The sequence below is a fragment of the Anas acuta genome, chromosome 1, assembly GCF_963932015.1.
Source record: "Anas acuta chromosome 1, bAnaAcu1.1, whole genome shotgun sequence".
Taxonomy (NCBI): Eukaryota; Metazoa; Chordata; class Aves; order Anseriformes; family Anatidae; genus Anas; species Anas acuta.
This window is the reverse complement of record NC_088979.1, coordinates 131,637,083-131,663,130: the sequence shown is the minus strand read 5'-3', so window position 1 is coordinate 131,663,130 and position 26,048 is coordinate 131,637,083. Positions and strand designations below refer to the sequence as shown.

Here is a 26,048-nt window from a genome sequence, read left to right as displayed (position 1 = left end):
AGATTGTGTGTGCAGGACACTCTGGTCCTTTATCTATCCTGTCCCTTGGATGAGAGCCAAGTAGCAAGCACAGTTGGTTTCGCAGCCCTTTAGCAACTAGTTAAATTGTCAGTAAATGGCTGCATAGAAGCAACAAAAGACAACCATGACAAGGATAGACCCTGGCTCCATACAGGAGAAATAAACATCTTATCTCTAAGCAAGAGGAGTCTCTGCCTCACACAAAATCAACACTCAGAGTTAATAGGTCATTGCTCCTGAGAAGAGCATTTGACAAACAAATGACACAATGATATCCTACTTACAGTGGAGTCTAATGATCCATGCTTGCCCTAGTGAGTCAGCAGTGATTAGCCTGCTGCTGCTATAGGATTCCCACACTTGCCAGCAAAATGAGGCAACAGGATAATCCTCTACAATGATGTTAAAACCTTATATTTCCAGGTTGTAGACAGACACCATTTGGATGCTTATCGTGGTTTCTGCTCATGCTTTTACTCTTCTTCTGAAGTATTTTGTATTTAGGACTATAAACCCTCAGGAACAAAACACGTGTAAAAACATAACCTCCAAGAGTACAGATTTGGTTTGTGCTTGGAAAGGATCTACATGTTGTGGGAGCTAATAAATTATTGTTGATAATAATGATAATTCCCCATGACATTTTTGGTAAAGGCGATATACTCATAAACAAAGAAGTTTTTTTTTAATACTGTTTTTTTTTTTAATACTGTTTTTTTTTTTTAATACTGTTTTTTCAGCGTCCCAGATAGGCTGAAGGAATCAAGGACAAAGCTCTCCTTTCTTTTTAGCATGACAGCTCTCCTACCTGCATTGCAGTTCCCAGTGTCATAAACGGTATTTATGATGCACACAGGTATCAATGTGCATTCTACCTGTAAAATATTTACATAATATACAGCAGAGATGGTTAGGCAGCTGCTGTGCTATAGGCATTGCTTGTTATTGATATAGGATCCTACTGGACAAAATGTCCAGCATACAGCTAAATAAAAACATCATACGATGGGTGAGCAATTGGCTAACGGGCAGGGCCCAAAGGGTTATGGTGAATGGGGCTGCGTCAGGCTGGCGGGCGGTCACCAGTGGGGTCCCTCAAGGCTCCATTTTAGGGCCGGTACTTTTCAATATTTTTATAAACGATCTGGACGTAGGAATAGAAGGCATTTTGAGCAAGTTTGCTGATGACACCAAACTTGGAGGAGTTGTGGACTCGAATGAGGGTGGAAAGGCCTTGCAGAGGGATCTGGATAGGTTGGAGAGCTGGGCGATCGCCAACTGCATGAAGTTCAATAAGAGCAAGTGCCGGGTCCTGCACCTGGGACGGGGAAACCCTGGCTGCACGTACAGACTGGGCGATGAGACGCTGGAGAACAGCCTAGAAGAGAGGGATCTGGGGGTCGTGGTAGACAACAAGTTGAATATGAGCCGGCAGTGTGCCCTGGCAGCCAGGAGGGCCAACCGTGTCCTGGGGTGCATCAAGCACGGCATCGCTAGTAGGTCAAGGGAGGTGATTGTCCCGCTCTACTCTGCGCTGGTGCGGCCTCACCTCGAGTACTGTGTGCAGTTCTGGGCACCACAGTATAAAAAGGACATGAAAGTGTTGGAGAGTGTCCAGAGGAGGGCTATGAAGATGGTGAAAGGCCTGGAGGGGAAGACGTACGAGGAACGGCTGAGGGCACTGGGCCTGTTCAGCCTGGAGAAGAGGAGGCTGAGGGGAGACCTCATCGCAGTCTACAACTTCCTTGTAAGGGGGTGTCGAGAGGCAGGAGACCTCTTCTCCATTAACACCAGCGACAGGACCCGCGGGAACGGAGTTAAGCTGAGGCAGGGGAAGTTTAGGCTGGACATCAGGAAGGGGTTCTTCACAGAGAGAGTGGTTGCACACTGGAACAGGCTCCCCAGGGAAGTGGTCACTGCACCGAGCCTGACTGAATTTAAGAAGAGATTGGACTGTGCACTTAGTCACATGGTCTGAACTTGGGTAGACCTGTGCGGTGTCAAGAGTTGGACTTGATGATCCTTAAGGGTCCCTTCCAACTCAGGATATTCTATGATTCTATTGTATTTATAACTGTCTGTTGTAAAACTTAGACCCAAACTGTGTCATATTGGGCTCTTCTGCTCCATTTGTTGTACCAGCTGGTTGTCTGTAGTCTTAAACTTGGATGAAGAGCTCTTTTGGTCAGCAGCTTTCAACTTCTAACCTGTTTAGTGCAAGGCCTCCCTACCTGTAGAGCTATAAAAGAGCAATTCTGCAAGTAGAGAAAATTCTGTAAGACAAGCAGAAATTGTGCAGTGAGATTCAAAGAAGCACATCCTCACCCTGAAGCAGGTGGAGAGTAATTAATTCAGCTGGGAAGACATGCAGGGTAAAAATAAAATAGTGATGTGAAATTGTGTCAGGTTCACATCTTTTACAATTGTTTAGTTTTGAGAACCTAAGGTAAAGCAGCTATGTATATACCTATGTATATGGCAACTATACACACAAATTCATACATAAAAGTGTATAGTGACTTCTTTATTATAATTTCGAAGAGAACAGAAATTGTCAGACTGGGCCAAGGATAACTGGATTCAGTTACCTGGTAGTAACAAGAGCCAGATATTTCTAGTTGAGGTGGAATAGCCTACTAGTCAATGGATGTGGAATATTCTGCCCCTGCACTATGGCTGTCTAATCCTGGGTTATTATAGAATTTGGGTAAGCCTGCAGGCAGGACTTCCATATCCTTTTCAAAAATTGCATTATAATTATTTGTTAGATACTGGCTCTTTGATTCAGATACATAAAAAATCCAGTTCTGTTCTTAATCTTTTCAAATTTCTGGCACCTGTGGCTAACCTGGAAATGGATTCACATCTTAACCACTTATGGTTTACAAAACTAAGTCTTGTTATCTATTCTCATCTTTTGGTTCAGATGAATGTTCTCTTGTCTGCCATACATCCCACCCAATTCCTGGCCAGAGGGAGCAGTGCTGTCATAGTGATTCCTGTCTGATTTTTCCTCTCTTAAAACAGGAAGAGCAAGAGAAGTCGAATCCAGGCCTTTGAACTCCTCAGATTTTACATGAGGCCTCAGAAAGCCATAAGTGACTCTTACGCCTGAGCCATTGTCTGACAAATGAAATGCAATCATGTAGTGGCTTTGAAACCACTGTGAAGCAATCTAACCAAGGGTCAGCCTTTCAGTTCAGGACCAAATGGAGCAGATGAGATATGGCAAGTGAAGGTGGGCACTGTGCCCTCCTACTATAAAAGTCGGTATAAGAAGATCTGTTCTTGGTCAGAAAAATAGATGCAGTGGCTGCAAAATCTAACCCTGGTGATCCACGTGGTCCTCAGCCTCCATTTTATTCTGAAAGAATTGGAAAAACAATTCATTTCACTGATTCCTGTCAAATTCTGATTGGAAGGAGACAGTTGCATGAGGTTGCTGTGAAAGAACCCACTTTAGTACCACTGGGAACAGCACCCACTGCCCTTCCATGATCTTGCTTAAGCTCTCTCAGTACTATTTGCACAGTGACTGAATCCAGCCCATGTCCTTTCTTCAGGCTCTCTGCAAGGGCTGTGAACCTCACCCTAATGGCTTTGGAGCAGTTTCAGTGCCCTGTGAGTACACAATGTGAAGCAGACAAAAACTCTGGGTGTCTTACAAATCAAAACATATTGCTGTGCACTTTTTTCCTCTTTCTTTTGTTGTTACTCACAGGAACAAATCGCCCAAATTAGAAACAGACATTGAACAGTGGCTCTCCAGCTTTTCAAGAAAAATGCAAAACATTTGCAAGATATTTTTTTTTTTTGGCAATGTAGTCTGATCTATGAGTTTAATCCTCATTTTCTCCATGCACATATTTACTGCTGTGAGTGGAATAATTGTTGCTTAGAAATCTTTAATGAGTGCAAAAATGTTGAATACCTCGATTTTCCAAAAATATCAATTTGTAAAACTGTTTTGACTTCTACCTCAGCCTTTGCTTTCATTGGGAATATTCAAGTGGGAGATAATAGTGGTGGCAAAGAGCTATCATTTAACAGCATGGCACTGAAAATAACATACAATTGTAGAGGAGTCCAGAATCTTTTTTTGCAATGAGGGTACAATGTGGACCATATCACATCTTAAAAGCACACTCTTGCAAGGTGGGAGGTGCAGTGCTAAACAATCTTCCAGGGGAGGAGCAGAATGATATCTCAGTGAAAACATAAAGTACCCATATAGTAGTCAGGATTTTTTTTTTTTGGTTTTCACATTACTGTATGCTGCTTCCTAGGTGAGACTGTCTTGGTCTCTTGGGGTGCTGAGGCACAGCACCCATCTGTAGGCTTCTGAATATAATAAGTTAAAACCCATAGATCCAATTAGCAGATATTGGATCTTTAGGGTCTCATATCTAAGAGGAGGTTGAAGGAGTCTAAACTAGTTAGTTATTAATTAGATACATGGAGATTCAAGACAGTAAAGCTATCTTGAGTGCAATGGCACCACTCTGATGTGTATCTTTTATAGCATCCTTCTACGTTCTTTCCAATACAAGTTTTGTCTTGAATCTTGTGAGGTAACAGGAGCAGAATGTGAAATAGAGGAGGGTATTAACTACAAAAAAGAGATTTGAAAGTGAGAGAAAAGGTGATAGCTCTTTAGGGACTTTTAGAGACTCTAAAACACGCTGGCAATATGCAGTTTCCATGAAAAGATTTACATCATGCTTTGAAACCTATATACAATGGCTAAATTCATTATAAAGAAGCTTTACTATTTTTTGGAATATTACAGAAGTAGAAGCTATCAGTGTTTTTAATGGCAGGGTGAAAGGGCAATCCACACAGCTACTGGAAGTTCAATATTGCACTCCCAAGGAAGTGTGACCTTTTGAGAGACACAGGTTTTGTATGAGAATGCAGAGGGAGGAGTTCTTTGAAGAATTTTTGTCTGATTTTAAAATAATGAATCAGTCAAGTAGTTATGACATTTTGAGAGATTCCATTTTAAGGGATCAGATGCTGATTGGAATCCAAGATACAAAGCTACTTAAAAAAAAAAAAAAAGGAAAAATCTGTTTAGTCAAGCTAGGACAGTTGTAAGGGATAGTAGAAAACATCAGAGGGGAAGAGGACATGCCGCATATCACGAAACGAAGTAACACAGTTTTGAAGAGACCCTTCAGAGATATCAGTAAGAAGTAACAAAAGTGAAAAATACAAAAATTTATGAAAATTCACAGGTTCAGATTATGTCCAGGAATTTGGAAATACTGCAGCAGCTATAACAAATAACATTGTAATACCTTGCAACTGGGTAAGCAAAAACAACACAGAGTACCTCATACACTCCCAGATCTGTATGAGGTTGCACAAACCAACCATGCAACAAAGCAGAGATTCTGTGCACAAGCTGCAGAAGGGATCTGCAGGCTGAGAGAAAACACCTCGAAATTCAAAACTGGTGCTCAATGTTACCTTCAAAATTTGGCTTATGAATCTGCACTTACAAAGACAGACTACTGAAACTGAGGGTGTCTACCAAGAATATAATTCCTACTAAAGGATTATATGAAATTATTTGGAAAATGAAGATAAACACAGTAGTTTAAGTTTATGCTCAGAAAGAGATAGTATTACATCTAAATTATATCTTGCTCTGGGCTTGATTAAAGAAGTGAAGCTGATGAAGGAACTGTAAGAGATCGTGCCCAGAAATCTTTAATGTCTGAAATAAAGTAGACACAGAATATAAAACTTTATTTTCACAACAATTTGTGCTTTTAGGAACATTCTTCTGTTTATGAGAGAGAAGCTCATAAAGCAGCTGGATCACATAGGAATAATATTGTGAAGTTTAGAAATGGAGGAGCCAATTAACAACAGGAATGTCAAAAGGCAGGCTGCTGATATTGTCCTTATATAAATGGGGCTAAGTGTATCTTTCAGGACAGATACTGTCCTATATTTACTGTCCTATAAAGGATATTTTCAGGAAAATGCACACATATAAAATGTATATTTTTATGAATACAAATAAACATTTCATGTAAATTCAAATTCTTCTGCTGGATCCAAGTAATTTCCTTGGAGGACAAGGGTTTAACACTATGCATCTTTAAATTACTATACAGGAGATTCTACTTGAGAAGACTTCCTTCAGGCTTAAATCCTTTTCTTGTCTTCAAAGGAAAGTGTTAGAAAAGCTATTTACTTGAAGCAGCTGCGGATGCTTAAATAGATACTGAAGATGTTGAGTAGGGAGAAAAACTGTGGGGAATCTGAAAAAGTAGGATTAGACAAATACAAATGTAAGGACAGTGAGATAGCAAAAAAAGATTAACTGCAAAAATGATAGAAGGGATTTGTTACAAATATGTCATACACAAAGATAATGAGGGTGTCCAGAAGCCTCTTAACACCGTGAATGTTCCATAAAAGTTCATATCGCACTGACAATCTCTGCAAGTAGCTTTTGAGTTACCACACAAAATACTGGGCTGTAAAATTGGGAAAAGTATTCCTGAGTCATGGAATACCTTGGGTTGGAAGGGACCTCTAGTTCCAACACTCCAAATGTACGGCATTTATAAAGACAACTACTTGCCTTACATGTATTCATGCTAAAAGGTAGACAAAATCTTCAAAAAATGGCTTATGGATAGTATTATTCAAAAAAATATTTAGTGGAAATGCATGCCATATGCTTCTAGGGCACTTGTGAACACCATAATTCTAGGTAAAGTCTAAGAGAGCAGAGCTCTGGCTCTGCAATGTGATTGTAAGAAATGCCACATATCTGTTTATTGGTCTGTTATGGTCAGAGCTGACACAAATCACTTTGTAACCATGAGAAAGATAAATAAATAAAAAGGACCAGCTTGCAGAATATAAAATTTGTGTGACTTTACACTCTTCTTTAACCAAAACCATTCAATTTTACAATAAAGTTTAAGTTGGAGAAATAATTACTAATCAAAAACATACTTTCTAAAGCATTCAATGAGCCTACTCTTGACAGCAACACAGAGAATGATGACATAATACCTGGAAATGTGGTTGGAAAAAAAAAAAAAAAAAAGAGAATAGCCCCATTTCAGAAGAAGGTGGGGTGGGTTTGGAGAAGCTGTACAGAAGATGACAGTGCAGAAAGTCATGAAGGTTACAACCTGCTGGGCAGCAAGGGCCATTGCACACCAAGCCCATCTGACAAACTCAGATCAAAATTTTCTGCATTCAGTGGTGTACACTTTAGAGGTAACAGCATGGTGTTGTCAATGTATTATGACCTGATATGCTCATACAGTACAGGAGGCTCATGAGACCTTTGAAAAATGTGAAAGAAAACACCATGTGTCAGTACATCTGAACCTGTTGTAAGTAATTGACTTGGGCATTAACTGCATTTGGATTGAATTTAACACCAGAACATTTTATGGCATATACTAATGCTGAATTTGTTTGCATATGAAGTCCCAAAAATTCTGTCTAACAGTGATGCACAGTTCAGCATCTTGGACCTGGAAAGATTTGTAGAGAATGAAGGATTTTAACATGTTACTTCCAATTCAAATATCCTAAATTTAATGGTGAGACTTTTAAAAGACATTTAAAGGAAGCTGTGAAGTTGAGAAGTGATCCATACTTTCACCAAATTTGAGGAATGTTTTTTAAAAATAGTTTATTCCCATTGAAACTTTGTTAGGCAGAGATTCCCAGTACACCTAATTTAGTCCATATAATATTGGAAGGTACAATGGGTCTGAAGCATATAATAAATTGGTAACAACCCACCAAAGTCATATTATAATTTAAGGTAGATGATGCTGTTTGCATACACAGTGGTGTTACCTGTACCCCAAGGGCTGTGGGGAAATTATTCTTTGTTCATAAGAAGTGCAAACTTCAAAAGGATGGATTCTTAGGAAAAACAATTGGCAAGGAAAATGTATTGTTCTTGTAAAGTCTGTACTGAACTTACAGCTTCTTGAAAACAAATGGAAAATCAAGGATTCTGCAATGCTGTGAGAGGAAAGACAGTACCAGTAACTGGAGGTGAGATCAGATGCTGCTGAGCAGATCCATGAGAGCACTGAAAAGACTTACTGAGTGCTGCTCCCTGTTAGCCTTATTCATACAAAGGAGAAGATGTAAGGATCGGGTGCTGCTTGATTGGTGGTGGCTTAACAAGAAGCAGAGTGAACTGGTCTGAGTTGTTAGATCCACAGCCCAGCTTGTTGAGGGACTGAGGCAATCATGCTGGATCATGCGGGTTACATGGCTGAACAGTGTTATCGCTGTAATATGTCTTTTATAGTACAAATCCCGATTCTCTGAAGAACCCAGCTTCTGTGCTCTGTACCCTAGGGCTGTCAGAAAGAGCAATCCCAAAGCAAATGGAGAGCAGCTGTAGTTATTAACCCAGATTAAAACCTGTTGGTTTTGCCATCTGGGTATCCCCTTGTAAGTGCTGATTATATGTAGCTAATTTATGTATACTTGGCAATCCACTTCAAGGCACAGTTCACAACTAGTTTGACCTTTCATTAATCTGAAGAGATTTTGCTGGTTGAAAACATGCAGAAAGGAAAGATATTTATACCTGCCTTATCCTCCTGAGCCCAAATGTGGAGAAGTTTTTGTTGAATGAGGAGGAGAGGGATATTTGGGGTTTCAAAACTTTGATCAAAAGGTCCCCAATGTCGGTGAAATATGAGAGACGAAATAAAGTGGAAGGCATAGTCAGGATTTTGAGGCCTGAATTTGATCATGTGTCAATAGCCAATTGATAATCAATATCTCGGAAAAAAATTTGAATGCTGATCTGAAGTCCACATGAGTCAGCAGAAGCTCTGCATTTCTTCCCTTGGGCATGGGTCAGGCCCTGTGCTATTCCCAGTTTTGCTCAGGTTTAACTTTTTGTAAAACAGTTCTTCTGACTATTATCAAAGTTCCAGGAGCTTCAAACTGCATGAAGTATGCTGCCAAGCCCTCATCATTTTACCAGCTGACACCAAACATTTTGTAACTCTGATCAAACAGGCTTTAAAAGAGAGGACTCTATTTTCTATCTATAGTTCTGAATGGGGAGAGTAACCACTTAATCACCCAAGTAACATTTGTTTACAGTGGGAGATTTTGGCTATGCAATTCCACATGCAAATAAAAAGGGGGGAGGAGGAATGAGGCTTATTTGTGAACAATTTAGCAGTCTTTGAATAAATCATATGAATTTACCACACACAAATAAGCTCAAAATCTTTCTCTGCCCTTCCACCCCTATTTTGTGTATTTGTTTGTATCTTTTTCATGTGATGTAACAAATGAGCTAAAATAAACATCTCTTCTCTTTCTGGGATAAATTTAGGGATTACTTCCAAGATTTCAAGGCCTTTCATAAAATGGATAAAAATAGAGATGGCTGTGTAACAGCATTTGACCTGCACAGGATACTAGAAGAATTCAACTGTTACCTTGATCATGATCAGTTACGCAGTCTTCTAAACAGGTTTGTGTGATTATCTTCCAGTGATCTCTTTGGTCACACCCAGCAAAACCTATAATCTTGTATCTAATGTTAAGCATATTGGAAGCCTTGTTAAAACTAACACAGATAGCTACATGCTTAAAAATGCATATGAGTGAGAAATATTTTTAGGCCAGCAATTGGTTGTACAGGTAATGAGAGTGAAAAGTCTGCTTACATAACGACGGTTTGCTTTGAATCTGTGCATTTGTTTGCTAATTTTATTCATTTATTTCAGAGTAATACAGCAAAGGGGTGAAAGAGACCCTGTTCCAAACAAAAGCAGAATTAAATCAGGTTATAAAATAGCAATAGCTTTCAAGTAATCCAATGCTGCTGCTATGCAAAACTATGCTTTTAATTCAGTGTGTTAATATGAGCAAGAGGAAAATTCTCTTTGTAGAGGCTGAGGAACACAAAGGACCTGCTCCAGCTTCAGGTAGGTGGAGTTTTCTGCCCTAAACAGCCTCTCAGAGGTCATATGCCTGGCAGCACTGGGTTTTGTTCTCCAGAGCCTGCCAGATCAGACTCTTTTTGAAATAAAATTAACACAGACTTTTCACAGTTCACCTTTAATTGGGTGATAAACTTTTTACGAATTGAAGCCTTAATAGGAATCTGCTGCTTGTTTCTTTCTCAAAGACCTCTTGATGATAAACACCTCCATTCATTGTAATTTTGTGCAGATTATTCATTTCTTGATTCAAAAATAGTCTTTTCTAAATAATACTGAGTAGATTAGCATATGCATTTAGTTTTATTACTAAAATTTTAATGCCCACTTGGCAATTTATTTCTCCGCTGAAATGGTGTTGATTATTTCCTTTTCCACACACTGTCTCCAATATTGGAACCAGCTTGACATGGGTGCTATGTGGGAGTGCTGTGCAGCTGCAAGATGCAAAATCAGGGCTCTTGATTTTTTTTTTCTTAGTAGCAGATATGGGGTCTATAGTTAATTTATTTTCCAGCCTGTTTCATAAAGCTTCCTCTTTGTTTTACTAGCTCTCACCATTAATTAGACATTCTAGTAACTGGATATTCTGGTGAGTGGTAGCTGAGGCATTGGTCTCCAGTGATTTACTGTGGAAACAGATGATGAAAATACATTACAGTAATTCATTTTTACACAGGAAAATCGGGTTGCATGGTGAGGCCATCTTCTATGTGAAGGCTTGGCTTACTAGGTGTTGCCTTGACCATAATTCTGACCAAAAAAAAAAAAAAAAAAGCTTAATGAAAGACTAAAAAATCCCAGCCTTTCACCTGCAGCTTAGTAGCTGCTTGCTTATTGCATGTGTGCAAATTATCTACAGTTATGATGATTGTCTATAAAATTATTAAAATTTATTAAAATCCTCTCCATGGCTGGTAACTCTAAAGGTCAATCTGTAACAATTCCATGGGAGCCAATAAACCTGTATCAAAAATCCCCAAAGCATACTGTACTCTGGAGACTCTGTTTGTCTTTGCATGGTAGGAAATTCCATTAACTGACTACACTGGATTTACACTGGTAAGCGTAGAGCAAGCTGATGCTATTGTACTCCCTTGTGGTAAATAATTCTACAGGTTCATTAGGCAGGTTTGAAGTCCTTGCTTAAAATACACTGTGTCTTTTCATTAGGAAGTCACAAGTCATATGACAGTGGAGAAAAGTAGCTTTTCATGTTATGGTTAATGCAATTCATTTCATCTTAATTTTTCATGCTAAATAACCCTTACTCTCACATATTTTCTGCATATGTGAAACTTGCCTTAATTCCAGTCTTTTTATGGTAAACTATCCATCTTTGAATAAAAGTTAATTTAGACTGGTAACTCAAGTTCTCTGGAAAAAAAAAAAAAAAATCATATGCGAGAGCTCATCTTTCCCCATGCTGATATGTGATGCAAAAATACATTCAGTGTTGTTACCCAGAGCTATCTGTAGTCAGCTATGTAACCCACTGAGTTTCTAATGTGACAGAACATGAAAATTCCCAGTGTCCCCGATCCAGCAGACATTTTAGCAGACATAAATCCAGCAAGTTGTGCGTGCAGCCTGCAGAGCCCTTGGGCAGGCCTCTCAGGTACAGAGGTATAGTCTGACCATGAGTGATCTGATCAGGATCCCTTACTGGCCATGGGGCTTTGCAAGTCAGCAGCAGCAGCTGTTGGGCCACACGTACCATCTCTCTGTACAGCTCAGGGGATGATGTATCAAAGGAAGGGAGGGCCAGTGCATGAAATGCAGTGGGGCTGAGTCCTGCCCTCAGTTAGGCATTTCATTGCCCACACTTCATGTTAAAACCTTTGTGCTGTGGCCACTGATACCAGGGCCAAGAAGCTGTAGAAAAGTTCTCTAGTGGCCTGACAAACCACAAAAAGTGAAGCATAGGTTGAGAGTGAAGTTAAGCCTTTCCATCTCAAACTTTAGGAGAAGTTTTGTGTGGAAACAGATTTTGTTTCCTATTATGTGGCAGACAAATCCTGAGCATGTATTCAGCTGTGGTGGTACACCTACGTAGTGTGTCACAGAGCAGTACTGTATATGTGAGCTTGTGTTTGGTACCAGCATACCAGACTGTGTGTAGTACTGCTTCTTTCTTTAGCAGCGGTGATAACTGTGACGTACTGATGACATACTTAAGCAGCTCATCAGGATCTGTGAGTCAAAGGTATTTTTGTAAAGCAAAGTCAAGGGAAAGTAACAGCACTTAGCACAGCGAACATCAGCTTCTCAATAGAGTCTGTTAGATTGTGATGTGAAGAGGAGGTTAAAGGACAAGGTTGAGAGCCTATATGTCCTCTGGCCACATTGGTGTTGATAAGCTCAGCAGCAGGTTGTGATCAAAATATTCTGCTGTGCTTAAAAAGCACCAGATTAATGCTGATGGACTGGAAGGTTGTACACATGAGCCCAGGCTAAAGCAGTTCTCCTGTTGAGCATCTGGAGACTGGTCTGAATCTGCATCTGAGAGTGTGGTTGCATTTAATTGATGGGATTGGTGGCTTAGACCTCAGAAAGCTTGGGCTGAAGTTAACAGGATTTGTACACTGACAGCACAAACGTATCTTGAAGTGCTGCTGCTGTACAGATAATAAATCATAGTAATTAATCACTGCAGACAACAGTAAGATAATTATTTAAAATCATGGATATCTTGTTCTGTGTTTTTTTCCCTTAGCTTAGGAATCACCATTCATGACAGCAAGCTCTCTTATTTTGATTTCCTGAGAGCATTTGATGATGGCAGAGCATTTAAATACCAACAGAGACAACAGCAGGCTGCACCACCTGCAAGCTTTGCAGCGCTCAGCTTAGAACAGACCTTAATTAAGATAAAAGAAATAGTTGCAACATCTTATGATTTGTTGTACAAGGTAAGTTTCATGTGGTCATGGAATATTTTTTTAATTCCCTTTCTTCTGCCTGGCAGGAGACAAGCCCAAAGACTTCAAAACTTTTCTACTATTAATTGAGTGTTACAAAAAACCTTGGCCTATGTATGAATAGTATGTTCTGACAACTGCAGACTTTTTGATTGTATTCTGGTAACTTCACAGAACAAGCATATCAAATCAAGCCTAGAGGTTTTGTGAAGATAAGGATCAGAAAAGAAAAATAAAACAGAAAATCATCTGAACTCTACTCTCTTCCCCAAAGCCCTTTTCCTTCACCAGTTGTCTGCCAACTGCATGGCAGGCATGTGAATAATCACATCTTTTGAATATCTCCATTGAGTTTCCTAAATGGAGACTTTCTATAGGTAGATATAATGTGCTAGTGCAGACATTATGGTTTTATCAGTGTGAGATGAAAAGAACATGTAGCAACTGAGGATACAGACATGATTGGATGTGGACACATTATAGTGGCTGCAGAAGTTAGCACCTGTCAGCTGGGCTTCTGCAACTATCTGCAGTTATACTCTTGGCCACTCCTGTCTCTGACACAGACAGATAAGGCACATTAGCTGACAAGCAGCAAGTTTCCTGGTTTTTCCTTCTGTAAAATGAGGATTACAAAAATAACCCCTTTTCTCTAGAATTTTGAAAGCTCTTTATGAAAAAAAATGCCGTATATTAAGTAGTCTTAGGCTGTTGTGTCAGAGCATACTGAAATGCAGCAGCCTGTAGAGTAAATAATTTTTAATGTCACAGTAACATTGTTTTCAAGCATGTGAAAGAATAATCAAAAAGACCTTGAAGGAAACATTCCTATCACAAAGGAATGTAGAGCCATGTAATCTGCACCTGCAGTTTCAGGTCCAGTGTAAGCTCATGGCCTTAGAGGCAGGCCTGCAAAGATGGAGAGTTGCTGTCAGCACAAGGGAAGTAAAGGGAACAGTGGCTGGAAACATGATGGGGGTAGAAATTCCCTTTTATCAACGGCTGCATTTCTGAATTCTCAATCTTTGGGCTTTGTCCTGCAGTTAAAAATAACACAGGCTTGCAATAAAGACATCACTAATGATGTCGCTGGTATAACTGAAAAAGAACAAAATACTGTGGGAGATGCTGTTTCTTTACAGAAATCTTTTTCCATGCTGCTTGGAGACTCTGGTGATGTTTGTAAACTTACTGGGGCCATCACGACATTTTTGGCCAGATAGACTAACTCTTAAATAGCATACTGAACTATTCATATAATCACTTTGCATTTTTCACAGTAAGGGATTTTTCCCTTACTGTGCTCTGCATCATTAAAATTGGATGTAGATAAATACAATAGTCCAGGTTAGTGTCTGGTAAATTTTAATGGGGCACTGCTGGCATCCTAAAAGTCAGTATCTGTCCTCTCATCCCTAGGTGCCTTGGACATGAGGAAGGTCACAGTTTTGTCTACATCAAAATGACTTCTGACATGAACAAATTATCCATTTGATCTTTTAGGATACCATTTGGTTGTCAATATATATCTTCAGACATTTTCTGCATGGACAGCCAGACTTTTTTGTGGAAAAGCAGAACTTTTTCTCATTTTCTTCATACGAGAAAATAAGAAAATTCTCCCCTTGTTTCTGAGTCATTTTTTGTGTAATAGTTGCTGCCTCCCATGTGACTGGGGAGTCTAACAACATGAGTTTATAACAGTGTTTGCTTTGTTAGAGGCAGATCTGAAAGCACAGTTCTTAAAGCCTAGCTAGTTGGAAAAAATAACATCCCATCTACGACACTTCTACAAATGAATACAAACCTTTGAAGTTTTATAACAAATAGTTTAAGATTTGTTAGTGTTCAAAGGATTCCTTTCCAATGTCCTTTGAATATGGTAATGTTTATTTTATCACTAGACAAGGTTCGTGTACATTAAAATATACATTTTTAAACCTGTTATTTAGAACAGTTCTAAAGCTAAAACAAAAACCGCTGAAACTGTAAGTTGTTTTTTATTTGCATATTCATATGTAGCACAGAAATAGAGGCCAGTTTTGATTTATTTCAACAATTGCCTTTCATTTTTGAAAGAACAGAAAACTTCAAACTAAGAAAGGTTCTGGAAATATTTTTTGTTTCTCTATGTATAACAAAAAAATCTGTAAGTAAAAAGCATGCAGGCCTCATTTCCATAGGAACTGCTAAAAAAGACTTCTCTTTTGTGGTCTGTCTAGGTTGTAATTTGAAATCGTGCTTCTCAGGCATTTTCTCTGTGTGATGAAAAAGGCACTGGAGTAATTAAAGAACTAGAACTTCGGCAAGTACTTGACCACTTCTGCTTTAAATTATGAGACAAGCAGTTCAGGTACCTTCTCGAGAACCTTAACCTTTGCAAGGAGTTGACAGTATACTGGAAAGCTTTTCTGAAAATCATAAACCTCCTCTCAGAAGTAAGAATAGTTACTGAGCTCTATTTTTCTTTAGTTGATAAAATCTAATGTGCTAGAAACATCTAAATTTCACATATTTTTCTTTTGATCTCTGTCAAGCTCCACAAAGCCCTTATTGTCTTATAAACTGCTCTCAGAAGTTAAGTCTGGCATTCATGCAAATGTAAGTCTCTACATGTGGCAAGCTGAAATCATGACCATGGATGCTACCCAACTGGATGACATAAGATGTGGGATGCCCAAATATGCCTGATGAATTCTGACGTGTCTAGATGGACTGACAGGAGGCGGGCAGAAAAGTGAGTGGAGTGTGGAGCTCACCACGTTCTTAGCACCAAACAATAGCAGGAGTGTAGATGTACTAGTAAGGTCAAACATGGAGGTTAGTCAAGTACAGAGAAAATCTTGACTGTGTCAATAGAGGGTCTTCTGATGCTCTGAACATATTTGTTGCAACAATTCAAATTAGAGTTGCAGTTTCTCTGTGGCAGATGTTTTTGTCTGCAGTGTCTCACCAGATTAGTTCACTTGAGGCAGTCTTCAGGAACAGATCCCACAGCTCATACTCACAGCATTCTTTTGTCAGGCAGAAATTCTTACTGTGCTTGAAAACAACAGGAACATATCAAAAGGTGTAAGTAAAAGAAGTCTTTGTCCTATTTTAATTTCACAGTCTTTCTCTTTTCTCTAGTTTCTCCTATCTTAGTCTATCTTGACCAGTGGGATTAGGGTGTAAATAGAAGTGAGCATATAGGAGTCCAAATGACGTTACCTTACTGTTCATTTCTGAATTTGGCTAAGGATGTGAAAGCCTGTTACTAACTATATACATAGGAGTTCTAAAAAAAACACTGCATTAACTTGCGTTTTCTGTTCTAAGAAGTAACTATGTTTCATTTTCAAAAATATATGCTCGAAGCACAAATAAAATGAGAAAAATAATAATCATCACCCAGTGGAAAAACATATAAAAAGCCTACTACTTTATTGCTATGGTGATAATAGAATGTTGTGCTAAACAAATCTGTGTAGAGCTATATGGTGATTAAATTCTGTGTCATAATGCAGAAGCTGGAAAACCAGTGAGATTTTTGTTTCAGCCTCTTCGCGTCCTGAGTCAGAAAGTCTGTCAGGGCTTGAGTGACTGAAAAGAGCAGAAGGAGGGACTACACTTTTTGGATGAAGGAGGACCCATAAACAGCTCCAAAAGTTTGTAACGTGTTATAGGGTTTTTTAGTGTTTTAGTGACTTTAACAATAATTGTCAGTTACAAATAGACGTAGATTTACCACAATACTTATTATAAGTGCATCTTTATTCAATATTTTATATGGCTGCTTGAGTGCTTTTATTCTCTGTAAATTTAGCATTAATAGTAGTGTAACTGTTACTTTGTCCTTAGTGGCAATATTACATTTAGTTACAGTTATTTTAAAATAGTTGGTGATTTTAAAATATTTATATTTTCAGCTTATTAAAATTAAAATTCAGTCTTAATAGATGTAATAGATTACATGGTTCTCAAGTGTAAAACATTGGAATACTTTTTATAGGTCAGAAAACGCTGCATTTCCCCTTTATTCTGCTAGTATGCTGATACAATTTCAGTAAGTTTCAACTGAATCATACCAGCCCAAAGACAAATTGTGTGAAATACATCTGTATAATTATTTTAAGAATGTTTTTGACTGCTGACCTACCAGCAAGCTTTAAGACTTTAGAACAGGTGTCTGCTTTTGTTAGGGAAGGTTTAGCTGCGATGTCTTCTCATCCTCCAAGGAGGCGCTAAGCTTCCATAACAACTTGACAAGCTGCACACTCCTGGGTTCAAGCTCTGCAAGTGTACATTTAACATGAAATATCTTTAGCAGTACTCCAAGATCCTGAGTACTTTCCACCTCAACTTAACAAAAAATAAGCTACCTCCCCATCTTTCAGGAGGTACTTGGTCCATGACAGGGTTGGAGCCCGTACTGCTTTTTTCTATATTGAGCATTCTCCTTGAACTGTTTTCTGTGCTGTGTTGGGGTAGAAGGGGTAAATCCATCATTAAAAGCCCAAGTTAATCTACAAGGGGACATTTTTGAAAAGACAAAACAAATATGAACCAGGGTCACAGTACTGGTTCAGCTTCCAGATGCTCTCAAATGTCATGTTTTCCTTTTGGGTTCAACCCAAAATCTCACATGCCTTTGCAATTTCATCCCACCTTGGGTTCACATGTATTCCTGGGGTTCTGTGCAGGTTCTGGGAGAAGGCTGGTAGTTAAATTATTCACTTCATCCAAACATGCTACAGTTTTGGCCTGTAAAGTATGTATGTAAATTAATAAGGTATGCAACTCATTCAGGAACGTTAGGAAAACTGATCATTATGCTATACAATTTGATCACTGAAGTATATTAAAAAGTAATGAGTAAAGTATGCAGCTTGATCATTGAAGTATGGAAAATTTACTGAACTAGTAAAGTACGAGCCTGGGATGATTTTTGTCTCACATAGCACCTCATAAATATAACCCACAACCACAAAAGCAAATATTCACAAACTCCAAAGCCATACAGGTTCAGATTTTATTTATTTATTTTTTCTTAAGAAATAGCTGAATAAGGGAAGTTGAAAAAATGATTTCTAAATGTTGTATTCATCACATGGATCTTTTGATGTCTTTGACATATGCTAATGAGCTTTACATTCTGATTAACTCTTTAGAATACACACTATGGCATCTGTACATCTGGTCTAATTTATATGAGCAGGATTCCCACTGAATTACAGCTCCGTAGAGGTGTAGAGATACACTACATGAAAATAGAACTAAAGAAACATAAAATACTTCAAGCAGTGTGATTGCAGCTTAATATTCAGGTAAGGAAGAACTGCGGTTATGTCACTTAGCTCTGATACTGGTAACTAACTGCAGAAGAGCTGAGAAAGGAGGAAGGAGACAGAGAGGACCTTGTCTTGGGGATGCTGTTAAGCACCAGTGGGTTCTCTGAGGACATTTGTAAAAGTCCAGACTCTGGAGTTGGGAATAAGCATCATGAACTTTTCTTGGCTGACCTGCCAGACTTATGATTAATAAGGTCTGAGTGGAGCTCTTCTGCATTAAAATAAGTGGCTAATGCAGTCTGGCCTAATGAAACCTACTCAGGGGGAATCAGACACCTCCTACCCCAAAAGAAAGTGTACTCACCATCCTTCTCCACTGTGAGCAATTTCAGTAGTGTAAAGGGAAAAAAGGAAAGAATGTATTAAAAGCAATAGTAGAGGGAGTGCTGGTCAGATCTAGGACAAGGTTTTACACAGAATCAGCACACCTACACTGTAGTGGGTAACACAAGAGGAAAGGAAGGATTGCGATCAATTGTTTTGTGTTGTTTAGCCTTCCTGCTGTGGAGGCTGCTGAGTGATTTGCAGTGAGCTTAATAAACCTTTAGCTGTCGAGACCAGCAGTGAGAAGGAGGAGAGCAGGTCAGGTTGAAGAGATGAGGGAGAGAAGGGATAGACCATTGTTTGTGCCCATTCAAGGGCAGGAATTGAGCTAATGAGGGATTTGCTGGCATGTGTGTCTTTCAGCTGACAAAGGGAGTAAGTAGAACCATATTTGGCAAAACTGCCATTTTTATTTTTTTTTAAAGGTGATGTAATGTAAAATGATGAAATTTGGAAACTGGGCTGATTTCCAGAACTTCTTTGCAGGAAAAATCATGAAACATTTCAAAATCCAAGTAGGCATTTGATTTAGCTTTGTCCTGAACTTCCTGTTTGTACACCAAGTTCTCTATTTCTGTTTGTGTTTAGCTTCCTGTTGAGTTTCTCTGCAGTTGGTCTCATGCTGCAAAGTGCTTTCTTTTCTAGCTGAGTACATTTTGTTTCCAGCTAGGTACATATCTACTTGCCTGCAAAACTGCAGGCTCACTTATTCATGCTTGTTGCTCTTCCTGCCAGAGAGGATCTTGTTTCTCTTTGGACCAGTACCCGTGAGAGGATTATACCTAGGAGGGTATAGCAAATGTGCATCTCTTCTTGAAGCCTGGCACTGTGATAAGTGTGCCTCCAGGTCCCAGGACTAGTATCCACTATTTACTAATGAAAAGCATTGGGTCTGTTGTTGCTGTCTCCATCTGTGTTGGACATGTTGCTGCTGGAGAGTCTACAAAGCTAAGCCACTTGGTCTCACATCACATTGCTCTCAGCAGTAGCAGCGCTGCAACCCCTACCTGGAAAATGCAAATGAAGCAGCTTCCTCATGCTCTTGGAAACTATTCCTAAACCAACAGAGGGGACAGCACTGATGCAGCTTACCAGCTCCACAAACAGAGGGTGACTGTGCTGTGACTCTCCAAAACTCTGATTTGCACTGAGTGCAACTCTACACTGTATCTGTTGTAACTATATAGTTCTGGAGCTCAAAAACAAACTAACCAAAAAAGACCGTGCAACAGAGGAGTGGCATCCTCTCCTCAATTTTTCCATACTCGTGCTTCACAAATTTATCAGTGTTATTAAGCCAACCCTTGTGCACTGTGTTCAGGCATGGGAAGATGAATTTCAGTTGCACCTATGATCTTCCTGTGAAATTGCACCAAGAATATGTGAAGACCTGCTGTACAGATGTGGTGCTTTTCCCTGTTCTGTGGGTGGGAGTCTTATAGGTTTGTTCATTAGTCTTCATCTACTGAACCTCTGGCCCTCTTGCTCTGGGCCAGTTACCGGGGCAGACAGATGACTCAGCAGTCGTGACCTTCTGCACCAGGCTGATCAGGCCCGCTGATCACATGCCTACCCTTAGTCAGCAGCTCCACAAACTCTGTCCTCGCGTAGAACAGCCATTCTCCAGAGAAATACCCCTTCTAGGATATGTGCATGTTAGTATTACATCTGCTTCAGGCTGACAAATATCAAATCTTTCCTTGTGCCATGATATAATCCCAAGTTACTAATAATACATAGTGAAACTGGATCAGAAATTTCCCTTCATTGCTTCTGCTCTTCTTTGCACTGCCCTCCCTGTGACTACAATGTGCCATACCTCACTGTGCCAGGATTACTTGAGATCTCTTCCTATTGACAATGCTCACCAACGCTGTACCTCCCTTTCCTTCTCTGTTTAGAGTAATGAACAAAAAGGTCTAACAAAAATACCTATAGGATACTACAACCAAAACTGCTCAGAAAGTTTATTTCTTGAAACAAAATCCCAGATAATCTATTCTGCCCCTCTCAAAACAGCATCTTTTGGAATTTCTGCTACCCAGCTTGCCCCCAGTTGTGCTTCTGCCCCTATTTAAGGCTAGAAAGCAAAATTTTAAAATGGCAAAATTTTCCTTGGGATGAAAGCCTCTCCTTCACTTTATATTTATTTGAAGAGAAGGAAAAGGAGAAAGGAGCAATAATGGTTTTGAGAACATAGTATTAGACCATCAGATGTAGTACTGATGGACTAGACACTTCTGGGGAGACAGAAGAGCAGGGAGTCCTGCCCATGGCTCCTGCTTCTCAGAGAACTGGATACAGTTCTACCTAGGCTTAATGTTTCATATTTATTTAATACAGCTGTTATTTTAATTACATGTAGAGGGCTGTGGCATTTTTGTAGACAAGGCAAAGTTTGACAAAAGAGTAGTCTTTGATTCATTGTGTTGAATCATTTTGTCAAATCATCATATGCCATTACAAATGCTAAACACTACAGAGTGTTTTATCCTGCAAATGTGACCTCAAAACTTGAGTATGTCAGTTGCAAACAGTTGGTCAAAACAAAAATGCTACCTTACAAAATGACCCTTACTGGAGTATTCATCTTTTATTTGTAATCACATTTATTATTACAAGCTCTTTTTGCCCACCAGCTATGAAATCCTCAGCAGGTGTAAATCAGCACTCAGGTTAATGGAGCTAAACTGATCATTGCCAGATGAGGATATAGCTTCACTTACAAACCAGTGGTAGAACACAGGCCTCTCTGTAATAATGAAACTTTTTAATCAGATTCTAAGAGCTAGAACTGGCTGGCTGGTGGCAATATATGCCAAACAATATATGGTTGTTTGAACACAAGAACAAAATGACTTTCCACCCCAAACCACACTCAGGAAACTAACTCTGCTGCTTCCATACATCTTTAGGGAAGAGCAATTTATGGAAAACAACCTGAAGATACTTGTTGTTAAGGTAAAGGATGGTCCCAAGGGTAAGCACAGAAACCTCTACAACTTATGTAAATGTCAAAAGGATGATTACTCCTGGCAAAGGTCATTCTCACATACAAAGAGGAAAATTGCGTCTTTTTTTTCAGGTAAAGATACAAGAGGCTTCTTGTACAAGCGGTTTCCCAAGACCTTTGCTGTCTAAACCTCCCCAGAAAGGGAGAAAGGTCAGACTTGTGACAAGGCCAGAGAAACTGTAATTTATCTGGATGTTCTGATTTAATAATAATAATATTAATAATAATAACAACAACAACAGCAACAACAACAACAGCAACAACAACAACAACAACAACAACAACAACAATAATAATAATAATAATAATAATAATAATAATAATAAATAACAACATCAACAACAACTTAATAGAAAATTCTTCCAGAAACAGGAAAGAGCTGCAGGAATGGTGCTTCACTGAACAGGTATGGGTGGTGGAGCCTTCTTTTATTACTAATCAGCATAGTCGTGCCATTTATAGAAAAGGACATGAGACTGTGCAGAGAACTTCCTAAAGAATAAAAATGCAGCCCTACTTTGAATGGCAAGTGATCTACATAGAGCAGCCCATGAGAAAAGCCTTGCAATAATGTCTCTCTTAGCAAAAGCAGGAGGTGAAAGTGGATTTGCATGATCCTTTGAAGGCTCTTACAAGTAGTATTAGGAGAGACATAAAAGTCTGTGAAGAACTGAGAGATGCTAGAGAGGTCTCATGCCTGCTCAGAGCCTTCCTGGTACGCAGGTGCTGAGCAGGATGGTCAGGTAGTCTGGAGGTAACAGCCTACAGCATCAGCTGGCATGGTGTGGAACAGGTAACTCTCCAAGACCTACAGCGATTTGAGAAACTACAGAGCAGGAGCAGCGTACAGAGCCCTGTCCCCTGAATTCTGAAACGAGATAAATAAAGAGTTTGATGGGATGAGTGGAATACATTGCAGTGAATAGCAGAAAATCAGCTGAAAGAGAACTATCCCTTTTTCTAGCCCCAAAAAATTCTTCTATAAATTGTCTGTAAGCACCACTAGGACATAAACTGCACAGCTCTGAATCAGATTCATTCTGTTACTTCCTTTCAGTCATGAGGTTAAATTGAGACACAGCAAAGCTAAGAAACATACCCACACTGTGTGTACTTAAAAATCCAGATGCCCAGACCAGACTCTGAAATTTTAGGCCCCAACTTGACTACTTCAGCTAAAGGTGATAATTTTAGCTGCAGATTATACAGTCACAGGTTTACAATGAATGTACTAACTGAAGGTCATAGATGAATGAAAGGCAATAACTGGATATAAATGGTTTTCTAGTTTTCAATCTGTGCTTTACAAGAAGAACAAGTTATTTTTATTAGCTTTCTTACCATTTTAAGATCAAAGAGTGTTAGGTCTTATGAAATAATAAAAATAAATAAATAAATAAATAAATAAGCTCTTGAATTTAAATAAATTATGAAAGCTTACACTTTCCATATATGGTTCTTTAAAAGGTTCCAGGGCAGTAATTCTTTCTCTAAGTCTTTGGCTTCATAAGAATAATTAAAAGCAGAGGTGATGTGGTTTCTAGTCTTAGACTGGCCTGCAGGCAGAAGGTATGCCTGGTACTGTACCATGCCTGGCAATCTTCATTTTCTGACAACAGCAAGGACCTGGCTACATGTCTGCATGAATAATTCCACTTCTTGTGTTTCTTCTCTTGGTAATGCAGCTGTAATACCTATCCTGCAGAAATGTTTTATGTAAAGCATGGTTAATAATAAAAAGTGTTACTTGCATCTGAAAATAGGGGAGTCTTCTGATCGGAGGCAGACTTCTTGCAGTTCTGTAAGAAACATATTTTATTTTCCATTCAGTTATAGCGATCATGTGAGATGTGATAAGGAATCAGGAACTCAGGACAAAAAGCGATCTGTTTCTTTTTTGATATTTCATATTGCATGGAGCAGGAAGGTGGCAATGCTTATGTGCTTAAACATGGAGGTATAAAATATAGTAGTAACATTTAACACATTGTAAAGAAACATCTTTGGACCAAAACCAGATTTATTTATTTTTGTTGTTGTTGTTTTTACCTCTTACCATAGCTATAGTAAAGATGGCTACTACTTCTGTTTGTGAAAACTTTCCTTTCAAGATATTTTACATATTTAGTTTAGACAGTGCCAGTGGGTGGAAAGTTGGCTTCTGTTCCTGAAAATAAGTAGTTGCCTTTTCAAAATTCTGGTACTGCTTTTTAATTACAATTATTGTGCCATTCCTGGGACTAATTTTATAAGTAAAACTTGATTCCATTTTAAAAACTGAGCTTGCTGGAGATAGAATGCAAATGCTATATAGGCTTCACTGATACTTAATTTTATGAAATGTATCTTTTTGCATGCACAGTGAATCTTTCGGTATTCTAAGGTATGACTGTACCAAAGCACAGTAGTTCTTTGCTCTGCAGTGTATTCCAACCAACTTTTGCAGCTTTTATCTCTGCTTGCCACATGACCTCCTACTGCATTTACTCAAAATGTGAATTCTCACCCTGCAGTAATGGGAGTTTAGTTAGGAGGAAGCTTTGGTGGTAGATTTTAACAGCCACACACTGGTGTTAAATTGACAGCAATACACAGAAAAAAGGATTGGTGCACACCTCGTGCAAGCATTAACACACGTGTTCCCAACCCCTTTTCTGCTCTACCTTGACACATTCTCTACCTTTGCAATATTCAACTGCAATATTTAGCTGCTGTATTCCTACTGTGGGTGAACAGATTTGAAAGTGCCACAGTGAATATACCTGGGACTTAGAAATGGAAGGGAAGTAATTGTCGTCTCTTTCATTTCAGGACTGAAATGTCTTTTAAATCAAATAGATTTCCACTCTGTGCTAAAGACTATTCAGATGAGAAGAACGTATTTGGGATATTTGGACTAGTTAGCATTTACTTCCCTTTTTCTGTATTAACAGAATAGCCCTCTTTGTAAGATAACCCAATTTTTTAGACCCTTGTAAATCTGTAGGTCAGTCTTGGAATTCTGCGATTTTTGTTGGCCTGTCACCAGTTGGATCGTGTTTATAGAGTCTATTTTTCCCCTTAACTATGTATAGTTTTCTCTTTTCTCTTTTGTGGTATAAACCAGAATTCCTGGAAGCAGGTTTTACTGCCTGCAGGATCTCCAAGACCGCCTTCTCTGTCGACTTTTCCCTCTTCGGCTGGCTGAATGCCACACCGTGATTTATAATTTATTCAGTGGATCCATTACTAATTCTGTGTGTATAGTTTGTCTAGACTGAGGAAGGGCAAAAAGTCATTCTGCCTAAATCTTCTTGGGAGCTGTCAAAGAGAGGCAAACTCTCGCAGGTATCAGAAGTAGCAACTGCTTACTTAGACAGGATTGCACAAGACTTTAAAGATATTGACTCTTCAAAAGATAACACATGATATCAAAAGAGGAGTTCTGGGATATTTGTAACTGATATTTTCAACAGCTGACTGAAGAGCAAGTAAGAAAACTCTTTTATTTTTTATTGTTAGTTTAAGCGTACAGTAGGTAAATTGACTGTGGCTATAGACGTGTTTACAGATTGTTCTGAATAGGCAAGAACTTGTTTAACAATTTGGAAGAAATGAAAATGTTTTGAGAGTCACTCCATGAACATTGGTTGCTACATTTGTGGGATATCCTTTTTTCCTTATCTCTGAGTATAGCTGTGAACTATAATAACCACAGGCTTTCTAAAACAAAGTCACGGAGATGCTATTGCTAATACTGTTGTGAATTTAAACTGCAGTAGCTCTCTTTTCTTAGCTCTTCATTTGTGTATTCACTATTTTAAAAGTTTCTTTTTTCAATTTTGAGTTAATTCGATGGGGGTGAGGAGTAGGGAGGCACATTGTCGACATGGAGTAGAAAGTACTTTCATGGGGATTTAATGCAAATTCCTTTTCCTCAGTAGCTATTTTGTCCTGCCCTCATTGGACAAAGAAAAGGGCAAGCATTTGATGTTTCCCAGTCACCTCTCAGCTACTTTTCTGGATTAAAGATTCTCCCAGATTAGCGCTAGCAGAATTTATGTAACCTTGAACTTAGTTTGAGTGATGAACGTCATGACATGAATCTGTCTCTACGAAGCACCTGGTTAGACCTGTGTTAATCTCAGTGGAATCTGAGGTTCCCATCTTTCCTAAGATTATGTTTCTGCTGGATTTAAAGTAAAAAGATGCAATTTTTTATCTTTGCTAATGATGTGTCACTGTGATTTTTCCTAGTCCCAAACTAGGTGAATAATCAAACCAGAGGTAACCTTGATTACAAAGTTTAATATTTTACTTAACAGCACTCCAACCTTCATGTCTGTGACTGCATCAATATTATTTTGGAAACTGAAAGATGAGACACAGAACTCTTATGCTTGTCTAGATCCTGAAAATTATTTTGGTACTTTGTTCATTGCACATATATATCCTCTGATTTTTTGTCCCAGTGTTTCCCACCAGC

General features: G+C 38.9%; 1 protein-coding gene and 1 long non-coding RNA gene across 2 annotated transcripts in view; both read left to right on the top strand.

Moving 5' to 3' along the window:
- EFCAB6 (EF-hand calcium binding domain 6) overlaps positions 1–26,048 on the top strand; it is a 55,880-nt gene that overhangs the window by 15,052 nt on the left and 14,780 nt on the right. Inside the window, 3 exon segments of the mRNA XM_068692598.1 lie at positions 12,712–12,907; positions 24,839–24,988; positions 24,991–25,053. Coding sequence (XP_068548699.1) covers positions 12,712–12,907; positions 24,839–24,988; positions 24,991–25,053 — 409 coding nt within the window.
- On the top strand, positions 15,152–17,681 carry LOC137842735 (uncharacterized). The gene is made up of 4 exons (XR_011089196.1): positions 15,152–15,354; positions 15,454–15,653; positions 15,941–15,988; positions 16,455–17,681. It is a non-coding gene; the product is annotated as an uncharacterized lncRNA (long non-coding RNA).